Source organism: Prionailurus bengalensis, chromosome A1, assembly GCF_016509475.1.
Source record: "Prionailurus bengalensis isolate Pbe53 chromosome A1, Fcat_Pben_1.1_paternal_pri, whole genome shotgun sequence".
Lineage (NCBI taxonomy): Eukaryota > Metazoa > Chordata > Mammalia > Carnivora > Felidae > Prionailurus > Prionailurus bengalensis.
The window spans coordinates 114,747,791-114,767,215 of NC_057343.1; the positions used below are offsets into that span (position 1 = coordinate 114,747,791).

A 19,425-nucleotide genomic window follows, 5' to 3' on the forward strand; every position below is an offset into this window, starting at 1 on the left:
AGAGTCATAACTTTAACCTAACACAGTAGGAAATAAGGACACTAAATTTCAAACAATGTGAGAAAACTCATGACAAGAAAGGAAAGTAACTTAGTGCAAATAGCTAGGTCTTCTCCAAGTTTGATGGTGCCTGGAAGATCAAGTCATTAGAAAATGTGGAAGGGATTTAAAATTTTTCATTAACAAAATAAAAGAAAACACAGGTGTTAATAAAAGGAATTATTTACAAGGCTGTGGACACAGGAATATCAACAATGTCTGGGAACCATCTTGGGGTTAGCAACAGCAAGTCTGAAGTAACTATAGGAGGGAGGAGTTACCAGGAGCCAGAACCTAGAGCTGTGAGAGAGAGCTATTGGAATAGAGCTGTGGCCAATGAAAATCTGTCTGCTGAGTACAAATGTGTATTTGGGGAGCAGGAGGAACATATATGTGGACCTCACCTCTCTCTCACTCTTAAGATCTCCTGCTAGTTTCTCCCAGTGCCTAATCCCCAGAAGCCAAAGAAGAGAGTATGCATCAACAGTGCAAGAGGGTTACCGTTTCTCCACATCCTCTCCAGCATCTATAGTCTCCTGATTGGTTCATTTTAGCCACTCTGACTGGTGTGAGGTAATATCTCAGTGTGGTTTTGATTTGTAGTTCCCTGATGAGGAGTGACATTGAGTATCTTTTCATGGCCTGTTGGCCATCTGGAGGTCTTCTTTAGAGAAGTGTCTATTCATGTTTTCTGTCCATTTCTTCACTGGATTGTTTTTCGGGTGTGGAGTTTGGTCCTTTATAGATTTTGGATACTAGCCCTTTGATATGTCATTTGCAAATATCTTTTCCCATTCCGTCGGTTGCCTTTTAGTTTTGTTGATTGTTTCCTTTGCAGTGCAGAAGCTCTTTAATTTCTTCATGAGGTCCCAATAGTTCATTTTTGCTTTTAATTCCCTTGCCTTTGGAGATGACGTGTCAAGTATAGGGGCACTTGTACCCCAATGTTTATAGCAGCACTTTCAACAACAGCCAAAGTATGGAAAGAGCCTAAATGTCCATCGAGTGATGAATGGATAAAGAAACTGTGGTTTATATATACAATGGAATACTGCTTGGCAATGAGAAAGAATGAAATATGGCCTTTTGTAGCAACATGGATGGAAGTGGAGAGTGTTACGCTAAGTGAACTAAGTCATACAGAGAAAGACAGATACCATATGTTTTCACTGTTATGTGGATCCTGAGAAACTTAACAGAAGACCACGGGGGAGGGGAAGGAAAAAGAAAAGTTAGGGAGGGAGGGAGCCAAACCATAAGAGACCCTTAAAAAACTGAGAATAAACTGAGGGTTGATGAAGGGTGGGAGGGAGGGGAAAGTGTGTGATGGGCACTGAGGAGGGCACCCGTTGGGATGAGCACTGGGTGTTGTATGGAAACCAATTTGACAATAAGTTTCATATTAAAAAAAAAAAAGTGTATGCAGTTCTCTAAGAATCAAGTTCCCAAGAACACCTTAAGAGAAAGATGGAGAGTGGGCCTGGAGAGGCAAAGAGTAATGGTTAGCATAGTAACCATTTTGTAAAGCTATGTGCAAAAGACACAATACATTAAAGTGCTTACCAGCATCTTTACCTATGTTCCAAACCTTCCTTCTAAATCTCTTCTTCCCATTCCCATTCCCATAGTAACCATTTTGTAAAGCTATGTGCAAAAGACACAATACATTAAAGTGCTTACCAGCATCTTTACCTATGTTCCAAACCTTCCTTCTAAATCTCTTCTTCCCATTCCCAGGGGCATCAACCATCCTCCGAGTTATACAGTAATTCTCATTAAACTACTCCTTCCTTCCTTGTTCCCTACATATCCAGTCATATGACAATTTTACTTTCACAGCTTCCTACAAATCCCCTCAGTTAATTTCCAGCACTACCCCCCTTGTTCATGATCTCTTTTCTTACCTGATTAACAACAGTTGTCTTAACAACCTTGTCACCCAAAATATCATTGAAATGCCAACTATTTTACTCAGTGCTAGGGAGTTAATCTGTCTAAATTGCACTCACTACCACTATTATTGCTCAGTAACCTCTAGTGACTTCCACTGCCTGCCAGATAAGGTCCAAACTCCTTAGCATACAACTCAAAGACCTGAGTAATGTGGTTTCAACTTCTTCCAATTTATTTTCCACAAATCTCCTTTACCCTTAGTACAAATTAGCCACATGTATCTGAACTTTAGTGGGAACAGCATGAACATCAAAATCAGACTTGGATTCAACCCCAACTCAACCTTTTTGCCAGGTGAGTGGCCTTGGAAAAGTTACTGAATCTTTCTGAGGTGAGCTTCAGCCACCAATCTGTGAAGGAGTGGATTAGCGAATGGATCCAGTCAGAACATTTGTAAATGTAATTAGTACAGTGCTTAGCACACAGGCTCCAGGTAACTGCCTATTTGTCCCGTTACCTGCAATTACCTCTTTCTTCCCAATCGTCTCCATTTGGCCAATCTTTTATTGGCCAGTGCTCTATCCTCCACAATGCTATTCTTGATCTTTCTTCCTATCTGGAAGTCACTTCTCCTCAACATTAACATAATTTATACCTTCCTTATAACAAATACTTAAACACTTACAGGTAGCTATCATAATTCATCTCTCTCCTACTGGAGTTAAAACAGCAGAGGTTTAGGGGGCTCCCATATTCAAGCTCACCCAAGTGAAGGGCAAAGCCTGGGTTAAAAAACAGTATTTTTAATCGCAGTATTAAGAATGATCTACAGACTATATATGCCTATGTCACTACTCTTTTTGAGACAGTTAATTACTCATTCACCTCATTAACTGTGCAAATATCGTGTGGTTGGGGGTTAAATAAAGGTACACCTTTTGCTAGGCAGTCGTAACTGTTATCGGAGGTCATAATGTTAACATTACTATGTGCCAGACAAGATAGTTTAAGTCCTTTAAATAGATTTTTTCATTCAATCTGTTCAACAACTCTGTGAGACAGGTATCAGTAAAAGTCTCTCCTTTTTGAAGACAAGGAAACTGAGGTTCAGGCCAAATTGTTCAAGGTCACAAAACTAGAAAGTGACATCTTCAGACATCTTGTCTATTTGATGCAAAAAAAAAAAAAAAAAAGTCCTTAAGGACTATGAAATATTAAATCAGATGCTTACTCTGAGGCCAATTATATTTGCAACATAAACATCAGAAAAAAAAATGCATCTTTCATATGGTATCCAAATAAGTAATCAGGGAAAGAGTGAAGCTTTAATAAAATCCAAGAATGTACACTAAATAACAATGGAACTAACTCCAATTTGTATGGTGTAAACAACCTAAACGGTGCCATGATGTTGAAAAGGAAAGGATCCACCATTTCAAAAGAAATTGAATTCCAATCAGAATGCAAGTTATTTGAAGACAGTAATCATGTGTGTCTCACTGCTGTGTATCTCCAGAGCCTAGATGTCTTTTGCACAAAGGTAATCAATACCTGATAAAACTGATGGTAAACACTGGAAAATACACATGTCGTTTAAATGGTAAAAGTTCACATCAGAGAATTTTAGAGCAGATGGATGTCACAAAACTCTTTTGGGTGGTTTTCGGAGGGGGGGGGGGGTTTGTTTTAAGCAAACCGAACTGATAAAAGAATCAAAGGAGCCTAAAAAAATCTGCCTAGGTAGAAAAGGAAGCACAGATAAGAATGCCTAGCAAGGTATCTTCTTGAATCTTTTTGTTCTTTGAATATTCAACTCATCCAGCTCCAAGTGCAAGTAAAAAAGGAGCTATAAAAGTAAGTACATGAGACTCAAGCACCCTTTCTACCCTTCCTACTTTGGGATTTCTATTTTAAGAGCAGTTTTCAAATATCTCCTTTTTATGATAAACGTTTTATCTAGTAGCATTTAAATTCTCATTTAGGGAAAATGTGAAGTTCACCCAAAAGCAAGTTCCAAAGTCAAAGGCTAATTTTCTGAAACCAGTTAGTTGTATGTCTCTCTTTGAAATGAGCAATAAATTCTATTTCCCAACAAATTCCACACGTTATATTTAGTAAAAGACTAAATTTAAGCATCAAGAACATTCACAATGTGCTAAAGTCAAATTCAATTTGAGGCTAATAATTCATGCCCACTTATTTCTCAAATACTGCCTCCCCCCAAATTATACAAATATTAACTCCGTTTTAAAAATCAAATTTAGAGAACATATAACTTTTCAATTATGGCAAATTCAGTTTCTTTTCTATAAGAAACTTTTCTTATAGAAAAGAAACTGAATTAAAAAGAAACTGAATTACTGTAGAAGTTATTTCTAACAAAATTATATTTTAAAATCAACTAATAAGTCAAAATATTGGAAAGATATTTACAAGATGAAAATGCAAGAATGGTAAGGATGCTGCTAACTTTAGCTTAATAAAAGGGGTCTTCAAAATATGAATTATACTCCTTATGGAAAGATTCATTAATATGCACTGATTATCATCTCCCACTTAATATTTCAACCGTTTTGGTTTTCTAACATTGAATACTTTTAAGTTCTGCCTCCCTTAAGCTGATTTTGCTATCAATACTTCACAAAAACCATCAATCATAAAATGATGCAAAATAATTTCAAAAAATAGATGATGTGCTTTTAAGGTCTTTGTGGTCTAGTAATGGCAAGAAAAAATGTAAACAGCCCAGTACATCATGATCTGCATTTTGGTCTAAGCTGTGGAATGTCCTTGACCAACTCAACCTAAATGACAAAACTAGTGCAAATGTCTCTCATGTTTAACATTGTGGGTCAGTGAAATGACCCACAAAAAGAAGTCCCCACTACTGCTTATATGTCTGACTAAAATGCTCACACTCTATCATAATTGTTTAAATTCCCACCACCCAAACTAAACCGTGGGTATCATGTTGTGAGCAAGGGCTCATCCTTACTTTTTAGCTAAGTCATGTCCAATAAATTGTTTAATGAATTATAGGAACTCATCCAAAGATTCCTCTTCAAAGCTGTTACTGAATAATTACCAAACAAGACTAAAAACTAAGAGTATGAAATTGGAAAGGATCTAAGCAATTAGTCTCCACATCACAGGAAAAAGAAGTCCAAAGAAAATAAATTGACTTACCAAGGTTAAATAGTAAAAGAAAATAAGTGGACTTACCAAGGTTAAATAGTAAGATCTGAATTCACATTTCAACTGGAAATTGAGATTTTGGGCATTGCCCACCTCTGATCCAGAGTAAATCTCTCCCAGTATACCACTTCCCACCTGCTCTTTCCTATTCTTTCTCAGAGTTTCTTGAGGAAGTACTTAGCAAATCACTTAAAATTCAACTTTTATAAAAGCGATTTCTGCAGTGAAAAATCTCTATTCACACACAACTAAAATATGATGCTACACATTTTAGGTAGAATGAACTAGTAAAGAACAATAAACTGCCTATTTATTGCTATAAAATCCCAAACCTTAATGTACAGTCCCTTCAGAATATAAGGGCACTAAGGCTTTTTTTTTTTTAATGGAGATAAATTACGTATTTTTTAATCAACTTTCTCACAAAAAAACTGAAACACAAAGTTGGGCGGAAAGTTGACAGAAGTAAAATTGAAAATGTTAGGACTGTAAATATCCAAAAAATCCTTTTAAGGCTCTAGCAGATTTCTTAGAGAACTATCTGGATACCAGTATAACCAACAGCTTCAACCAGGCTCCCAAACTTGTTTTTTCTGCTTTTAAATGTTTAAATGGGAACACAAGGCTTGCAAGAAGTTTTAAATTATGAGAAGAAAAACTGGAAACATGCCAATCAATAAATTATGGTGTGTTTTTTTACTATAGCACACCATAGAGTCATATAAGATACGTGTAGAAATATGGAAGACCATCTTTGATGTTAAAATTCAGATATATGCATATGTAACTATTCATCTTGCTATGCAAGCTATGCAAAGAAAAGATCTAGAAGTAGACTGTTAACACAGGTTATCCAGGCATTAGGAGAAAATGGGAGGAGCAATTTTTTTTTTCTCCCTTTACAATATGCTTTTTAAAAATAAGGGAAAAGATGCCTATTTCTTGCTCCCAATAGCTACATGATCTTAAGCAAATTACTTAAATTAGGTAAGCCCATAGCTAATACATAACACAGAGATAACAGGATCTCATCAAAGAATTATTCTAAGGACTGAAATAAATCATGCACATAAAATACTTAACACAAGACACATAGCAAACATAATCAGTGGTACCTTTCTTATTTTTTCAGACAGTAATGAAATGTCCTAAGTAATATATATAGCCATCATATGGAAAAACTGGTAAACATTTCTGCAGTAAAAACTAATGGAGAAAACAAAAAGGGAAGATAGCAATATAATGGTCCTCATAGGTCATTAGCTATTATGTCACGTATAATCTAGCTTTGAAAATTTTCAGTCAAATGTTTTCACTAAATTACCCTAAGGCTTTAAAAAAGCCACAAGGGAAGATGTACCTTTCTGTATGTATACTAAGAATTGACAAATACTTAAGACACCACAAAACTGGTACATTCTCAGTCTAGCATGTTTAACTGTGAGGTAACCATCTCACCAATTAAGTACACATTTGATCAGCAAGAACATATCTGCAAGGATAAAAATCACTGCATTGTTCATAACAGAAAGAGAAGAATAATTTAAGTTCCACCTCCCTTAAGCTGATTTTGCTGCTCTTGCTAACAGCAAGAGAAGAAACCTCATTCCATCAAAAGAAGGAATGTTTTAAGTTGTAAAAAGCCATACTATGGAACATTTACAGTTGACCCTATACAGTCGACCTGAGGAGCATACAAAAAAGAGCTAACTGAATATACATCTATGAGTGATTATCCTTGAGGACTGGCTCATATTAGTAAAATACTTACTTTTCATTTAGTTTGATTTATAACCAGTTATTTGTTTAACCCTAATAAATTTATTTTTAAAATACACCAGCCCCAAGAGTCAATAAAACCTCATATTTTCTATTTCCTACTAATATTGCTATTTTCTGTAACTTGAATTACAATCCAAGTGTTATGCAACATAACAATTTTTTAAGTAACAAATTGTAGAAAGCAGGTTTCTTAGGTTTTACCTTTTAAGGGACTTTCTATTGAAAAAAACCTTAATGTATTTTCACTTTTAAGAGAAAGCATAAAACAAAGGCACATCAAAGTAATCTGCAATGAGACATTAAGAAAAAAGCACTGCCCTACTCTGGTTTAGGGGCAATCTTTGTTGCCCTATTTCAGATGCAAACAAAATCAGGCCTTCTTAAACAGAACAGGATATTTCCCAGTGAACAAAACCTTACACTCAGTAAGTTGATCAAAATGGGAGAGACTAACCCAAATGTTATCTTTCTGGGTAAAATCCATATACCGACTAGATGCAATTCTGATCAAATCAATCCAACATCCAAAAGCCTGCTTTCAGTCAGCAAAGACACAGGCACACAAAATTTAACATAAAATGCAAATTCTCAGATTTGAGAAAAGCAAACACTTAAAGTAAAGAAGCCTATCAAATAACTGACACTGTCACTTCTGGTTGAGGAAAATAATGATAAATACTAAATTTTCAAGTAAACTCAATCCTTTAGCCTTGCTTAAAAACAAAAATTTATCATGAAGCAGATTTAAATAAGAAATCTATGTTCAAAATCGCTAAATTACAGGAGGAAACAATCAGTTTATCATTCTACAATTATCCCTATGAACATTAACCACCTGCAAGCTTAAAATTTAAAGTTACTAACAATTTTTAAATACCTTTGAAAACATGCAATTAATGATTACAACTGAATTTATACTAAAAATACTGTAAATGCAAAAGTTCTTCACAAGAGGGAGAGAAAAAGTAAGTTCATTTTTTATAATCTTTCAAATTAGACTCAAGCATGGCGCAAAAAAACTGTATTCAGTACGGACTAGATTCTGTACCACCTCTTCCCATGAATTCTTTCTTAAATTTTAATGTTCGGATAGCTCTCATAGGTGAAAGGACTTAATACAACTCATTACCCCCAAAAAAGAAAAAAAAAAACATCAAAAATGCTTGCATAAAAGTTGACAAGAGGAATTCCATAAAAACTAAATACCACTATGCTTTTGCCTTCACTAAATAACCAGTCCAGATTACAGGAATCTGTAAATACATGACAAGGAATCTGTAAAGATAAAGACATGACAAGGAATTACTAATATACCAAAACAGCACCTTGAGGTAAGTGTCTAATTAACAGGTAATCCTTTTATATAATTCATTATACTTTCTAGAAATCACTATGTAGGGAAGGCAAAATGATAACCTTATTAGACTTTGGAAACCCTCCAAAAGTTGGGAGTGTTCCAAATGACCCAGAAGAAATAGATCTTTCCACTAAAGCTGAATAAAAGGCAGAGTAATAATTATAATGAAAACTTTAAGCGTATCATTTTCTGTAGCTTAGACGCACCTAAAAATCAAGACTCAACTACCAAATGAAAAAGCCCACATGTAGTGTTTCACTAAGAGTGAAAAATGAATTTAAGGAAACCATAGAACCATTGAAGAGCAAAAGATCTGACGATATTTATTCAATATGCAAAACATCTATCCCATTTGTCACAGAGGTATACTTAAAAATTTGTAGCAAGCATCAGCAACTACTGAGCAGCCATAATCTAGCCTAGCAATGTTGACCTTTCTTCCTAGCTCTCAAAAGGAAAACCCTAGCAATTAAGATTTAAAAATTGACAAGAATTAGAGATTAAGAAATATACGGTAAACAAGAATTTAAAAAATGCCAATGCTAAAATAGTCTTTTTTACTTTAAAGCCCATTAATATCCCCTCAGAAAGCTTACTATATACATTTGGGCTTTGGAATTGCAACGTTCAAGTTAAAAATTTTACCATAACATCAAATCAAGTGTACTATATTATAGGTACTCTGAAGCCACCCACCAGGTTATACATACTCTCACTCAATCATGTAAAGAATTGAATTCTTTATTTGTGATATCCATAAACGTTGCTATTCTATATTTCTATCCAGGAAAGCAATTTTCTCCTATATCATTGTTTTGTTTTGTTTTGTTTTTTATAAACAACAACTTGAATTCTATTGCATGAAAGGGCTACAAATATACATTTGTTAACCAAGCAGAATACACAAATATTTTGCTTTACAACTTGCACCTAAGACACCAGTACATGTAGCTGGTTCATTAGTTGTCATAGCAATTTGGGGCCACTGCCCAAGCTATGCATAGCAGTTTACATTTTCAAATCTCATGTAGAAAGGGCAATTGTGATATGGATTGTTAACTACATTCCCGTAAAGCCCATCTTAGTTACAAGAAAATGTGTAACCAAAGTCTGAACAGATTTTTGATGGCAAAACTTGTAAAACTGATGCAATTATCCTAAACAAGATTTTTTAACAAATTGTTTTGCAGATACACTGCCATTCTGCCAGTAGATGGTGCTACAAAGGTGGGGGGAAGGATTTCCAAGAGGACAACAGTTCAGCTATAGGAAAAAACGTTTAAATCTGCTCTGAAAATACAAAAAAGCATTTAGTTTAAGGGTAAAATATAACCCTTATTTGTAACCATTCATTACAGACAAACCAGTAAGAGGGATGAAACTAGGCCATCTGAAAATTTTTAAACAGTTTATATGAATGAAAACACATGCTTAACACAAACTATTTCTTTCGAGCTACACAGTACATACTTTGAAGTAAATTCTCATAGAAAGAAGTGACCAACCATGTCAAGATGATAAGGAAATCGCTTAGTACAAGAGATGGATGCACAGAAACTTTAAAGATTTTAAAAAGCTACATCCACCACTTCAAAAGTTTTGCCTGTAAGGTTTAAAATTCAACATGTCACTAGAAGGGCAACAGAGAAAACAAAAACAAAAACAAACAAAAAAACAACCCACCAAAGGACCTTTTAAAAGTTTCTCTAAGTACACATCAAGAATTAAGAGTTAACACGAAAAATTTTTAATATCCCTTAAAACGGTACGGAATGGATCCTAGAAAAAAAATGTTAGACATATACGGTCAAACACAATGATTTATTAAAAATAAAACGTAAAAATGATTTTTGTACATATGCTTCCAAATTTCAGGCATGGGATCCAAGTAGATTTCATAGAAAACGCTGTAGCCAGGTATCAAGTCCTTACAACAAAGTAAACTACCCCCCCACCCCAACCCCCGCCCCGGTTTTGCTACAGAATCAGCAAGTTCACTCCCTCCCCCCCAAAAAACACAAATTAAAACAAGACATTTTGCTAGTATAAAAACGACCAAGGTCCAAGTAATAATAAAAAAATAGAGTCCATCAATGACTGTAACACAAAAATGTGTATGTGGGGCCGAGTCCATCTTCAGAGGGAGAGACAAGAGAGGTGGCAGGCAAATAGGGCAACACCCCCAAGGATAAGCAGCCATAGAAGCGGCTCCCCCAAGGGCAAAATGGGGAAGGCGGTGGGAGAGGAAGGAACTCAGGAGTTGACCCTAGTTGGGTTGTTGAAAAGAGCTACCCCTATAGCCACTCCCAGGCATTTTTAGATTTTTTTTTAGAAGGAGCTGCCTCCATAACCACCCCCACCGCCATAGCCGCCTCTGTAAGGTCCACTGTTACTGCGACCTCCCCAGCTGCTGCCACCGCCACCGCCGCCGCCGCCGCCCTTCATGGGCCCGTACGAGGACTGGTGCTGGCTGTAGCTGCCGAAGCCGCCGAAGCCGTTACCGTAGTCGCTTCCACCGTAGGACGAACCGCCTCCTCCGCCTCCGTACGCGTTGTAGCCGCCGCCACCGCCACCGCCGCCGTAACCACCGTAGCTGTTGTAACCGCCGCCGCCGCCCTTAGACAGGCCGTTCTGGTCTCGACCACCGCCGCGACCCCGGCCGCCTCGGCCTCCCCGGGAGGACCGGGAGCCGCCTCCGCCCCCACCGGAATGGATATCCTCCTTGGGGACGGCCTTCTTCACCTCCACGCGATGGCCCTGGATCGGATGGAACTTGACAACCGCGGCCTTGTCTGCCGCGTCGTGATTCTGAAAATACACGAAGCCGAAGCCACGCTTCTTGCCGGACTGTTTGTCGGCAATAATCTCGGCCTTTTCCACGGTGCCAAACTGCGAGAAATGCTCGATCAGGTCGCCCTCGGCCACGTCTCCCTTAAGGCCCCCGACAAAGAGCTTCTTAACCTTGGCGTGGGCACCGGGCCGCGCCGAATCCTCCCGGGACACCGCCCGCTTCAGCTCCACCGTGTTGCCGTCCACGGCATGGGGCGAGGCGGCCATGGCGGCATCGGCCTCCTCCACATTGGAGTAGGTCACGAAGCCGAAGCAACGGGAGCGCTTGGTCTGGGGGTTCACCACCACCACGCAGTCCGTCAGAGTCCCAAAGGCCTCAAAGTGGCCGCGCAGGCCCGACTCACTCGTCTGCACATTGAGGCCGCCGATGAACAGCTTACACAACTGGGAATTCTCCATCTCCACGGCCCGGGCCTTCCCCCCGCCCTGCGAGCTCCGAGGTTTCGCCGTCGCCGTTATCGTTGGCTAAGGCCTCCTCACAGCTTGGGCCCAGCTGTTGCTGGAGCCGCCACCGCCGGTCACCGACGGGGAAGGGAAAAAGGGAAGGGGAGGGAAGGAGGAAAAGAGGAAGGGGGAGGGAGGGGAGAGGTGCCGGCTAGACGGCGAGCCGAGGAGACTGGAAGACAACCAGGGCTGCCGCTACCGCTATCGCCACCGCCACCTCCGCTCCCCTATCTGGGCACCACACAAAGAGGCCGCTGAACGCGCGCGCACCCTCCCCGAGGCGTGCGTCACCGCCGACGTACGGCAGCCTAGCACTGCCCGCCAATCCCTGCGTGGCTCCCTCTAGTCCCGCCTACCGCGCCGCAGCGCCGCTCTCGGTCACGGACTCCCCGCCCTCCGCGGTCGATTCAAGCCCTCGGCCTGCGCTGCTCCCGCCACCGCCTCTACAGCCCTGCTCTCACTCCCTGGCTCCCCCGTGTGCCCTGACCGGGGACTCTCCCAGCTCCCCGCGCACCTCCGCAATTCATTTCCTCCCAGCCCCGCGGCTGTTCCCAGTGTTTTCCCCCCTCCCCTAGCCGTATCCCCTCGCCCAACTCCGCAGTGGCGTTCGCGCCAGCCCCTTGAGAGACATGTCAGTTCAGCCAATGATCGCGATCCGCTCGCGCCCACTTCCGTTTTCGGCCGCGGCTGGACGGGCGCGCTCCCCAGTGCGCGCTGGTCCCGGCGCCCCCTGTGTGGGGGACCTGTCTGCCACCCCGACGCCTTGCCCCCGCCCTGGGCTTGGGAGTGGGGGTGAGCGGGGGCGCGCTGCGGGTCGTTCCCAACGGATGCGTCCTGGGGCGCCACGCGCGGGCTTTTTGAAAACTTGACTGTTGGGGTTGGGGGCTTGGATTTACCCGCGGCGTTTCGACCGGGCCGCTACACCTGGCCTCCTCGCCGCCCCGCCCCCCTGTCCGCACAAAGATGGAGGGTAGAGGCCTGGGAGGGAAAGGCGGTTATTAACCGTTCACTGACGCACCGACGTGCAGTTAAACACTAGCACGTGGCCCGTCGCAAAAGCGAGCCCGGGGCCAGGTGAAGGACAGCGACGTGCTAGAAGCGCTTGCGATTCCTGACCGCGGCGTCGCGCGAGACCCCCCGCCACCCTGCGGCCGGCCTTGAAGCCCTTCCCGACGCCCTGCTCTGCCTCCCTTAGCGTACTCCCACAGCTGACATTTTCATTTTACTTCAGGAACACATCGTTTTATGCTTCTGTGACTTATGCGATGCTTCCTTCCCAACAAAAACGTTAGCTTTTTGAAGGTATTTTACAACCGGGTGTCGGAGGATATCTTACATAAATATCGCGCACCCCTGGGAACTACCTTACCTACCCTCAGGTGAAAATGCAAGCAAATTACCAAGGCTTCCATGTATCGAACCTTTGTGTCAAGCAAGATACAAGGAATGGGACATAGTATGAGACATTACATGACCAAGAGCCCCCAAAACCATGTGGTACTTCCTGAAGAAAAGGAATTCCTCACTGCATCCTGGAGTATTCAGGAATGAATGGTGTGAAAAGCGGAACTTGCGCTCCATCTCTGATTCAAAGGCTAGATAAAATTTCTACAGGGACTTTACATGAGCAAAATAAAGAGGAAAGGAAAACTATATAAGGTTCAAGGTACAATAGGTAGTTTGAAGCAAGAGGTTTTTGATAGAAAACCGTCTTTGGTAAGATAGGTTTACAGTCCTTGATACTATGGAATGCCTTGAAATTTAGATTAAGTAGCTTAAATGTTATTGCAAAGGCATATAGATAAGCTTGAAGGCTTGAGAACAAAACGAGTCTGGCACTAGATATTGGGCAAGTCACTTAACCTTTTTAAAAAATGTAACCAGTTTTATTATCTGAAAATCAAAACAATAAAACACTCCCCTGTGTGGTAAAAATTAAATGAGATTCCATATGCAAACTCACAGTGCCTGGTACATAGTAAATGCTCAATTTATCTAACAAATATACCAGATGCTGGGAATATGGATGGCAGTCAACAGAGCCCTCACAAGAGCTTACATTCTACTGGGGAAAAGCAGACAATAAAAATGGTAGTCGGTAAAGCCTCAGACTCTTGATTTCAGGTCAGCATCTCATGGTTCAGAAGTTGGAGCCCCGCAGAGCATGCTTGGGATTCATTCTCTCTTTCTCTCTCTCTCTCTCTCTCTCTCTCTCTCTCTCTCTCTCTCTGCCCTTCCCCCAATCGCATATGCTCATTCCCTCTCTCTCAAAATAAGTAAATTAAAGGAAAAAAGAATGATATATAGCCTGTTAGGTGATCAGTGTGCTCCTGATTAAGAGGAGGACAGTAGGAAGCTATTACATATTTGTTACAAAAAAAAACAAAACAAAACAATTCAGGTATGTCAGGATTTGCTAACTGACTGATGATAAAGAATGAGGAAAACAAAAGCATTCCTGTGTTTGAAATCTGGAACAACTAAAATTGCAGCCTGACAAACTAAGAAAGGAAAGTGTTTTAGAGGGAGTAGGGGAGATGATGAACTGAGTTGTTAATGTTTAAGGTGATATGGGATATTTATAGGGCACTGTTTTCTGGGCTGCCCAAGACTACAGCTCATATGAAAGATTAGACCTTTAGAAATAAATTTTAGAGTCACACACACACACACACACACACACACACACACACACACAAAGTTACAACAGTAAAAGATGAATTTCTGAAGGAAAGAGAATAAGATCATAACTTATTTTCCCATCTAAACTGTAAGTTCCAAAGTAACAGGTCTGTCCTACATTGCTTTAAAAAATAATCCTCCATACCACCTAATTAGGAATCCATTATGGGGTTAATTTCTCTTGACGAGGAAAGCTTCAGAGACGCATTTGTCTGGTTAAAAACCTTACTCACAGAAGGGACTTACGGGATGATGGGAGGCAACACAATCCTGTTTGAGAGACATTATGAAGCCAGGATAAGTGCAAGGTAATTGGGATGTTACACTCTTTTTGGAGAGTAGATTGGTAAAGTTGGGGATGAATAAGCAGTGTTCTACAAACACTTAAATGATGTAGTCAATCTCCTACCCCTCAGATCATTCAAGAAGGAAAAATTTTTTTTATTTTACCTTTCAGGTAATTGCCTGAGTTTGTTTCTTGGCTTTACCTTGCTTACCAGTGCCTTAGCCTTCAAAAACAAAACAAAAATTAAAAATATAACTGAAGTTTAGGGGCACCTGAGCGGCTCAGTCAATTAAGCGTCCAACTTCTTGATTTAGACTCAAGTCATAATCTCACAGTTAGTGAGTTTGAGCCCGTTGTCGAGCTCTGCATTGACAGCATGGGATTCTGTCTCTCCCTCTATCTCTCTGCCCCTCTTCCTGCTCTCTCACTCTCAAATAAATAAACATTAAATAAATAAATAATATATATATATATCTGAAATTTAGACATTTCCATCACTCTTGTAAGCTTGATTACAGTAACATAATTGAACATGGTGGTTACACAACTCCTAGAACTACACACTAAAAAGGTATATTTTACTGTACCTAAATTATGCCTAGAAAAAAAGGATGGGGGGAGGGTAGCAGGGGGAATGCAGAGAGAGAATCCCAAGCCGGCTCCACGCTGTCAGCATGGAGCCTGACACAGGGCTCCAACTCACTAACCATGAGATCATGACCTGGAACAGAAATCAAGAGTCTGACGCTTAACCCACTGAGCCACCCAGGTGCCCCACCTGTTTTGTTTTTAAGTTAAAATTAAATTTGAAATTTTAATTGTTTAAGGTACCACCATTCTGTGGTATTTTGTTATGGAAACCCTAGCAAAATAAGACATGTTCCATTTTTATTTACTCGAGGTACCTTCCAAGAGGGTGCTTTCCGTCATTTACGATGAGCTTCAGTCTTTCTAATGGACTCTTTCACAACTCATATCAAAAGCCTTAAAATTTGACCCATTCTTTCAAACCAGTAATTATGCCTCTGGAAATTTATGCTAAGGAAATAATTGAGGATCTGTGTGAAGATTTAGCTACAAGTATTTCAATATTGCTCAAAGTAGGAAAAAAATTGCAAACTGCCTACTTTCTCTCAAATAGCTAATAAAATAAGGAAATAATTATTCCCTAGCTAAAAATATTATGAAGCAGTTAAATTGATATTATAGAGGAAAAATAATGACGTGTTTGGATATGAATCTAATACCACCATGGTGATGTGTGAAACATCACATTACTTATTTTACCAAATTAAGTCTGATTCTGAACCCCATACTTGACAGAATGGCATAAATGTCAACAAGTCAGGGGCACCTGGGTGGCTCAGTTGGTTGAGTGTCTGACTTCAGGTCATGATCTCACAGTTCATGAGTTCAAGCCCCGCATCTGGCTCACTGCTGTCAACACAAAGCCTGCTTAGGATCCTCTGTCCCCCTCTTTCTCTGCCCCTCCTCAGCTCACATTCTCTCTCAAAAATGAATAAACATTTTTAAAATGTCAAAAAGTCAGGGCGCCTGGGTGGCTTACTCAGTTAACCATGCAACTTCAGCTTAGGTCATGATCTCACAGCTCATGAGTTTGAGCCCTACATTGGGTTCTGTGCTGACAGCTTGAAGCCTGGAGGCTGCTTCTCATTCTGTATCTCCCTCTCTCTGCCCCTCCCATGCTCACGCTCTGTCTCTCTCTCTCTCTCAAAAATAACTAAACATTTAAAAAAATGTCAAAATGTCATCATTGGGGCTCCTCTCACATTTTTCACTCAAAGGCATCTGCCTCTCTCTGCTTCCCCTCTTGGGCAATGTAAGACTAGTACTCTGAATAAATGCTTTTTGTTTAAAAAGTGTATCAAAAAGCCACCACAAGAATTGGCGTTAAAAGGGACTGTCCTGTGGTGCCTGGCTGGCTCAGTTGGTAGAGCATATGACTCTTGATCTCAGGATTGTGAGTTCAAGCCCCATGCTTGGTGTAGAGATTACTTAAAAAAAAAAAAAGTCAAAAGGGACTGTCCTGAAGCAAGAGAAAACACAGACCTATTTAATCTGTGGAGATATTAATTGTATCTTGTTTCACTGCTTGTGTATTCCTTTTCCTTGGATGCAAAATGTAGGCTTTTAGAAGGGAATTATATTAATTTCCTTCACATGAGAGGAGATGTCAAAGAACAAAGGCATGGTATAAAAAATAATAGCTTCCCAAGTTTAGGAGAAGTGACCAGACAAAAGTATAAGCTTCCAGTTACAAGGTAAGTAAGTCCTGGGGATGTAATGTACTGCATGGTGGCTGTAGTTAGCAATCATGTTTTCCATTTCAAAGTTGGTAGGATAGTAGATCTTAAAAGTCCTCATCACAAGAAAAAAAAATGTAATTATGTATGGTGATGAATGCTAACTCAACTGTAAGCATTTTATAATATACACATATATCAGGTCATTATGTTGTATATCTAAAAATAATACAATATTATAGGTCCATGATATCTCTATTTTTAAAATTAAAAATTTTTTTTAAAAAAAGTAACCAGAAGCTTCTGGCTTTTTATCCACTGGAGGAAATGGTGGCCCAGCAAGTATATAGCCCCACCAATCCACCCCACCCTGCGCGCGCGCGCGCGCACACACACACACACACACACACACACACACGCACGCACCAATGCAGGCTGGTCATGAATTATTTTGAAAGCAAGGTAAACTGCCTTGGTCGTGGGACCAAATTCATGTTCCTGACCCCAAATAAACCTGGAATTCTTATATGTAAAACTCCAGTAACAATAGATACTAAATTTCCAGCCAGATGTGTAGGATGTTGTGGTGGATTATCAGAGGCAGAAGACGTTACAAACTTAATGTTTTGTGTCCCCCAAAATTCATATGTTGAAGCCTAATCCTCACTGTGCTGGTATTTTGAGGGGGAGGTACTTTGGAAGGTAATTAGGACATGAGAGTGGATCTCTCATGAATGGGATTTGTACCCTTATAAAAGAGACCCCAGAGAGCTTTCTAGTCTTCTATCCTATGAAGACACAATGAGGAGATGGCCAACTACAAAGGAGGAACCAGGCGTTTATCAGATACCAAATCTGCAAACACCTTCATCTTACACTTCCCAGCCTCTAGAACTGTGAGAAAGAAATTTCTGTTGTTTATAAGCCACCCAGTCTCTGCATTGTTGTTATAACAGCCTGAATGGACTAGTTCAGAAGACTTAACAATTTCACATTTCTCAGAATATCTCTGCCCTAAAATACACATACCCAAATACAAACACATGCACAGACTCACACCAGAATATGAGCCTTCTAAAATAAAAGCATTTAGAACATTCCATTTTCATTTACTCACCATTTCACTTAATTCATTCAAGGGCTGGGTACTGGGGATAAAAGTCCCTGGCCTCCATGAGCTCAACAGTCTTGGGAGAAGAAGTAGTACAAGAGAGGTTGCAAATACAGTGTGCTAGAACAGAAATGGGCAGAAATCCAGTCTGTAAATTCTTCTGAAAGAAGCTAAGTTCAGAAGTAGGTGTAAAAGACAGGCCTCCAAAAAGGTAATGGCATGCCAAGTACAGGAAATAGTATGTATATATACTGTGTTTGGAGTTGCACAAGTAAATCATCAAAATTGTGATGATGTATTAGCTTCCTATTGTTGCTGCAACCAATTACCACAAATTTAGTGGCTTAAAAACACAAATTCAGGGGTATCTGGGTGACTCAGTCGGTTAAGCATCAACTCTTGATTTCAGCTCAGGTTATGGTCTCAAAGTTTGTGAGATGGAGCCTTGCATCAAGCTCTGTGCTGACAGCGTGGAGCCTGCTTGGGATTCTCTCTCTCCCTCTCTTTCTGCCTCTCTCTCTCTCTGTTTCAAAAATAAATAAATAAACCTTTTTTAAAAAATAAAAATAAATTAAAAAATTGAAAAACAAATTCATTATCTTATAGTATGCAGGTCACAAATCAAACACAGCTCTCAGTAGGCCAAAATCAAGGTGTTGGCAGGACTGTGTACCTTTCCACAAGTTACAGGGTAGAATCTGATTACTTGTTTTTTCCAGCCTCTATAGGCAACCCATATTTCTTAGCTTTTGACCCCCTTCCATCTTCAAAGCCATCAACAGCCAGTTGAGTCTCACACTGAATCATTCTGACATGGACTCTTCTCTCTCTCAGGTAATTCACGAAAATTTTTTATTTTATTTTATTTTATTTTATTTTATTTTATTTTATTTTATTTTATTTTATTTCATTTTATTTTAGAGACCGCGTGTGAACAGGGGAGAGGGGCAGAGAGAAAGGGAGAGAATGGGAGAGGGAGAAAGAGAGAGAGAGAGAGAGAGAGAGAGAGAGAGAGAGAACCTTAAGCAGGCTCCATGCTCAGCATGGAGTCCAACGCAGGGCTCAATCCCACAACCTTGGGATCATGACCTAAGCTGATATCAAGAATCAGACATTCACCTAATGAGCCACCCAGGTGCCTCAAAAATCCTTTTATTTTAAAGTCAACTGATTAGCAACCTTAATTCCATCTGCAACCTTAATTCCCCCTTGTCATGCAACATAATATAGACATACATTGCAGGGATTAAGAAGCGGACATCTTTGAGGTAACCATTATTCTGCCTACCACAGATGGGAATAAAAAAGAAGTCTAGAAAGGTAAGCAGGGTCTGGACCAGAAGTACTACGTATGTCTTTTGAAAAATCTCCTGTCTTTAATTCTATAAATAACATGATGCCACTGATGAGTTTTAAGGAAAAGGAATACAAAGATTTGCATTTAGAAAGAAACTATGTGTGGAAGAAAGATTAGAGTAGGGTATGACTTGAGAAATGAGCCCATTTAGAATACCCTGCAGTG

At 40.1% G+C, this 19,425-nt stretch overlaps 2 protein-coding genes across 2 annotated transcripts in view; both read right to left on the bottom strand.

The window, feature by feature from the left end:
• Positions 1 to 19,425, bottom strand: part of KLHL3 (kelch like family member 3) — a 286,330-nt gene that overhangs the window by 129,323 nt on the left and 137,582 nt on the right. Inside the window, exon 4 of the mRNA XM_043588624.1 lies at positions 17,910 to 18,023. The gene's annotated coding sequence lies outside the window, so the exon portion shown is untranslated. The remainder of the gene's footprint in view (positions 1 to 17,909; positions 18,024 to 19,425) is intronic.
• Positions 10,069 to 13,658, bottom strand: HNRNPA0 (heterogeneous nuclear ribonucleoprotein A0). The gene has a single exon (XM_043588666.1). It carries the CDS (start codon positions 11,513 to 11,515, stop codon positions 10,595 to 10,597), a length of 921 nt encoding a protein of 306 aa, XP_043444601.1. The 5' UTR covers positions 11,516 to 13,658; the 3' UTR covers positions 10,069 to 10,594.

Coding starts and splice junctions, on each gene's coding strand:
- HNRNPA0 (XM_043588666.1), bottom strand. CDS start 11,515: ATGGAGAATTCCCAGTTGTGTAAGCTGTTCATCGGCGGCCTCAATGTG.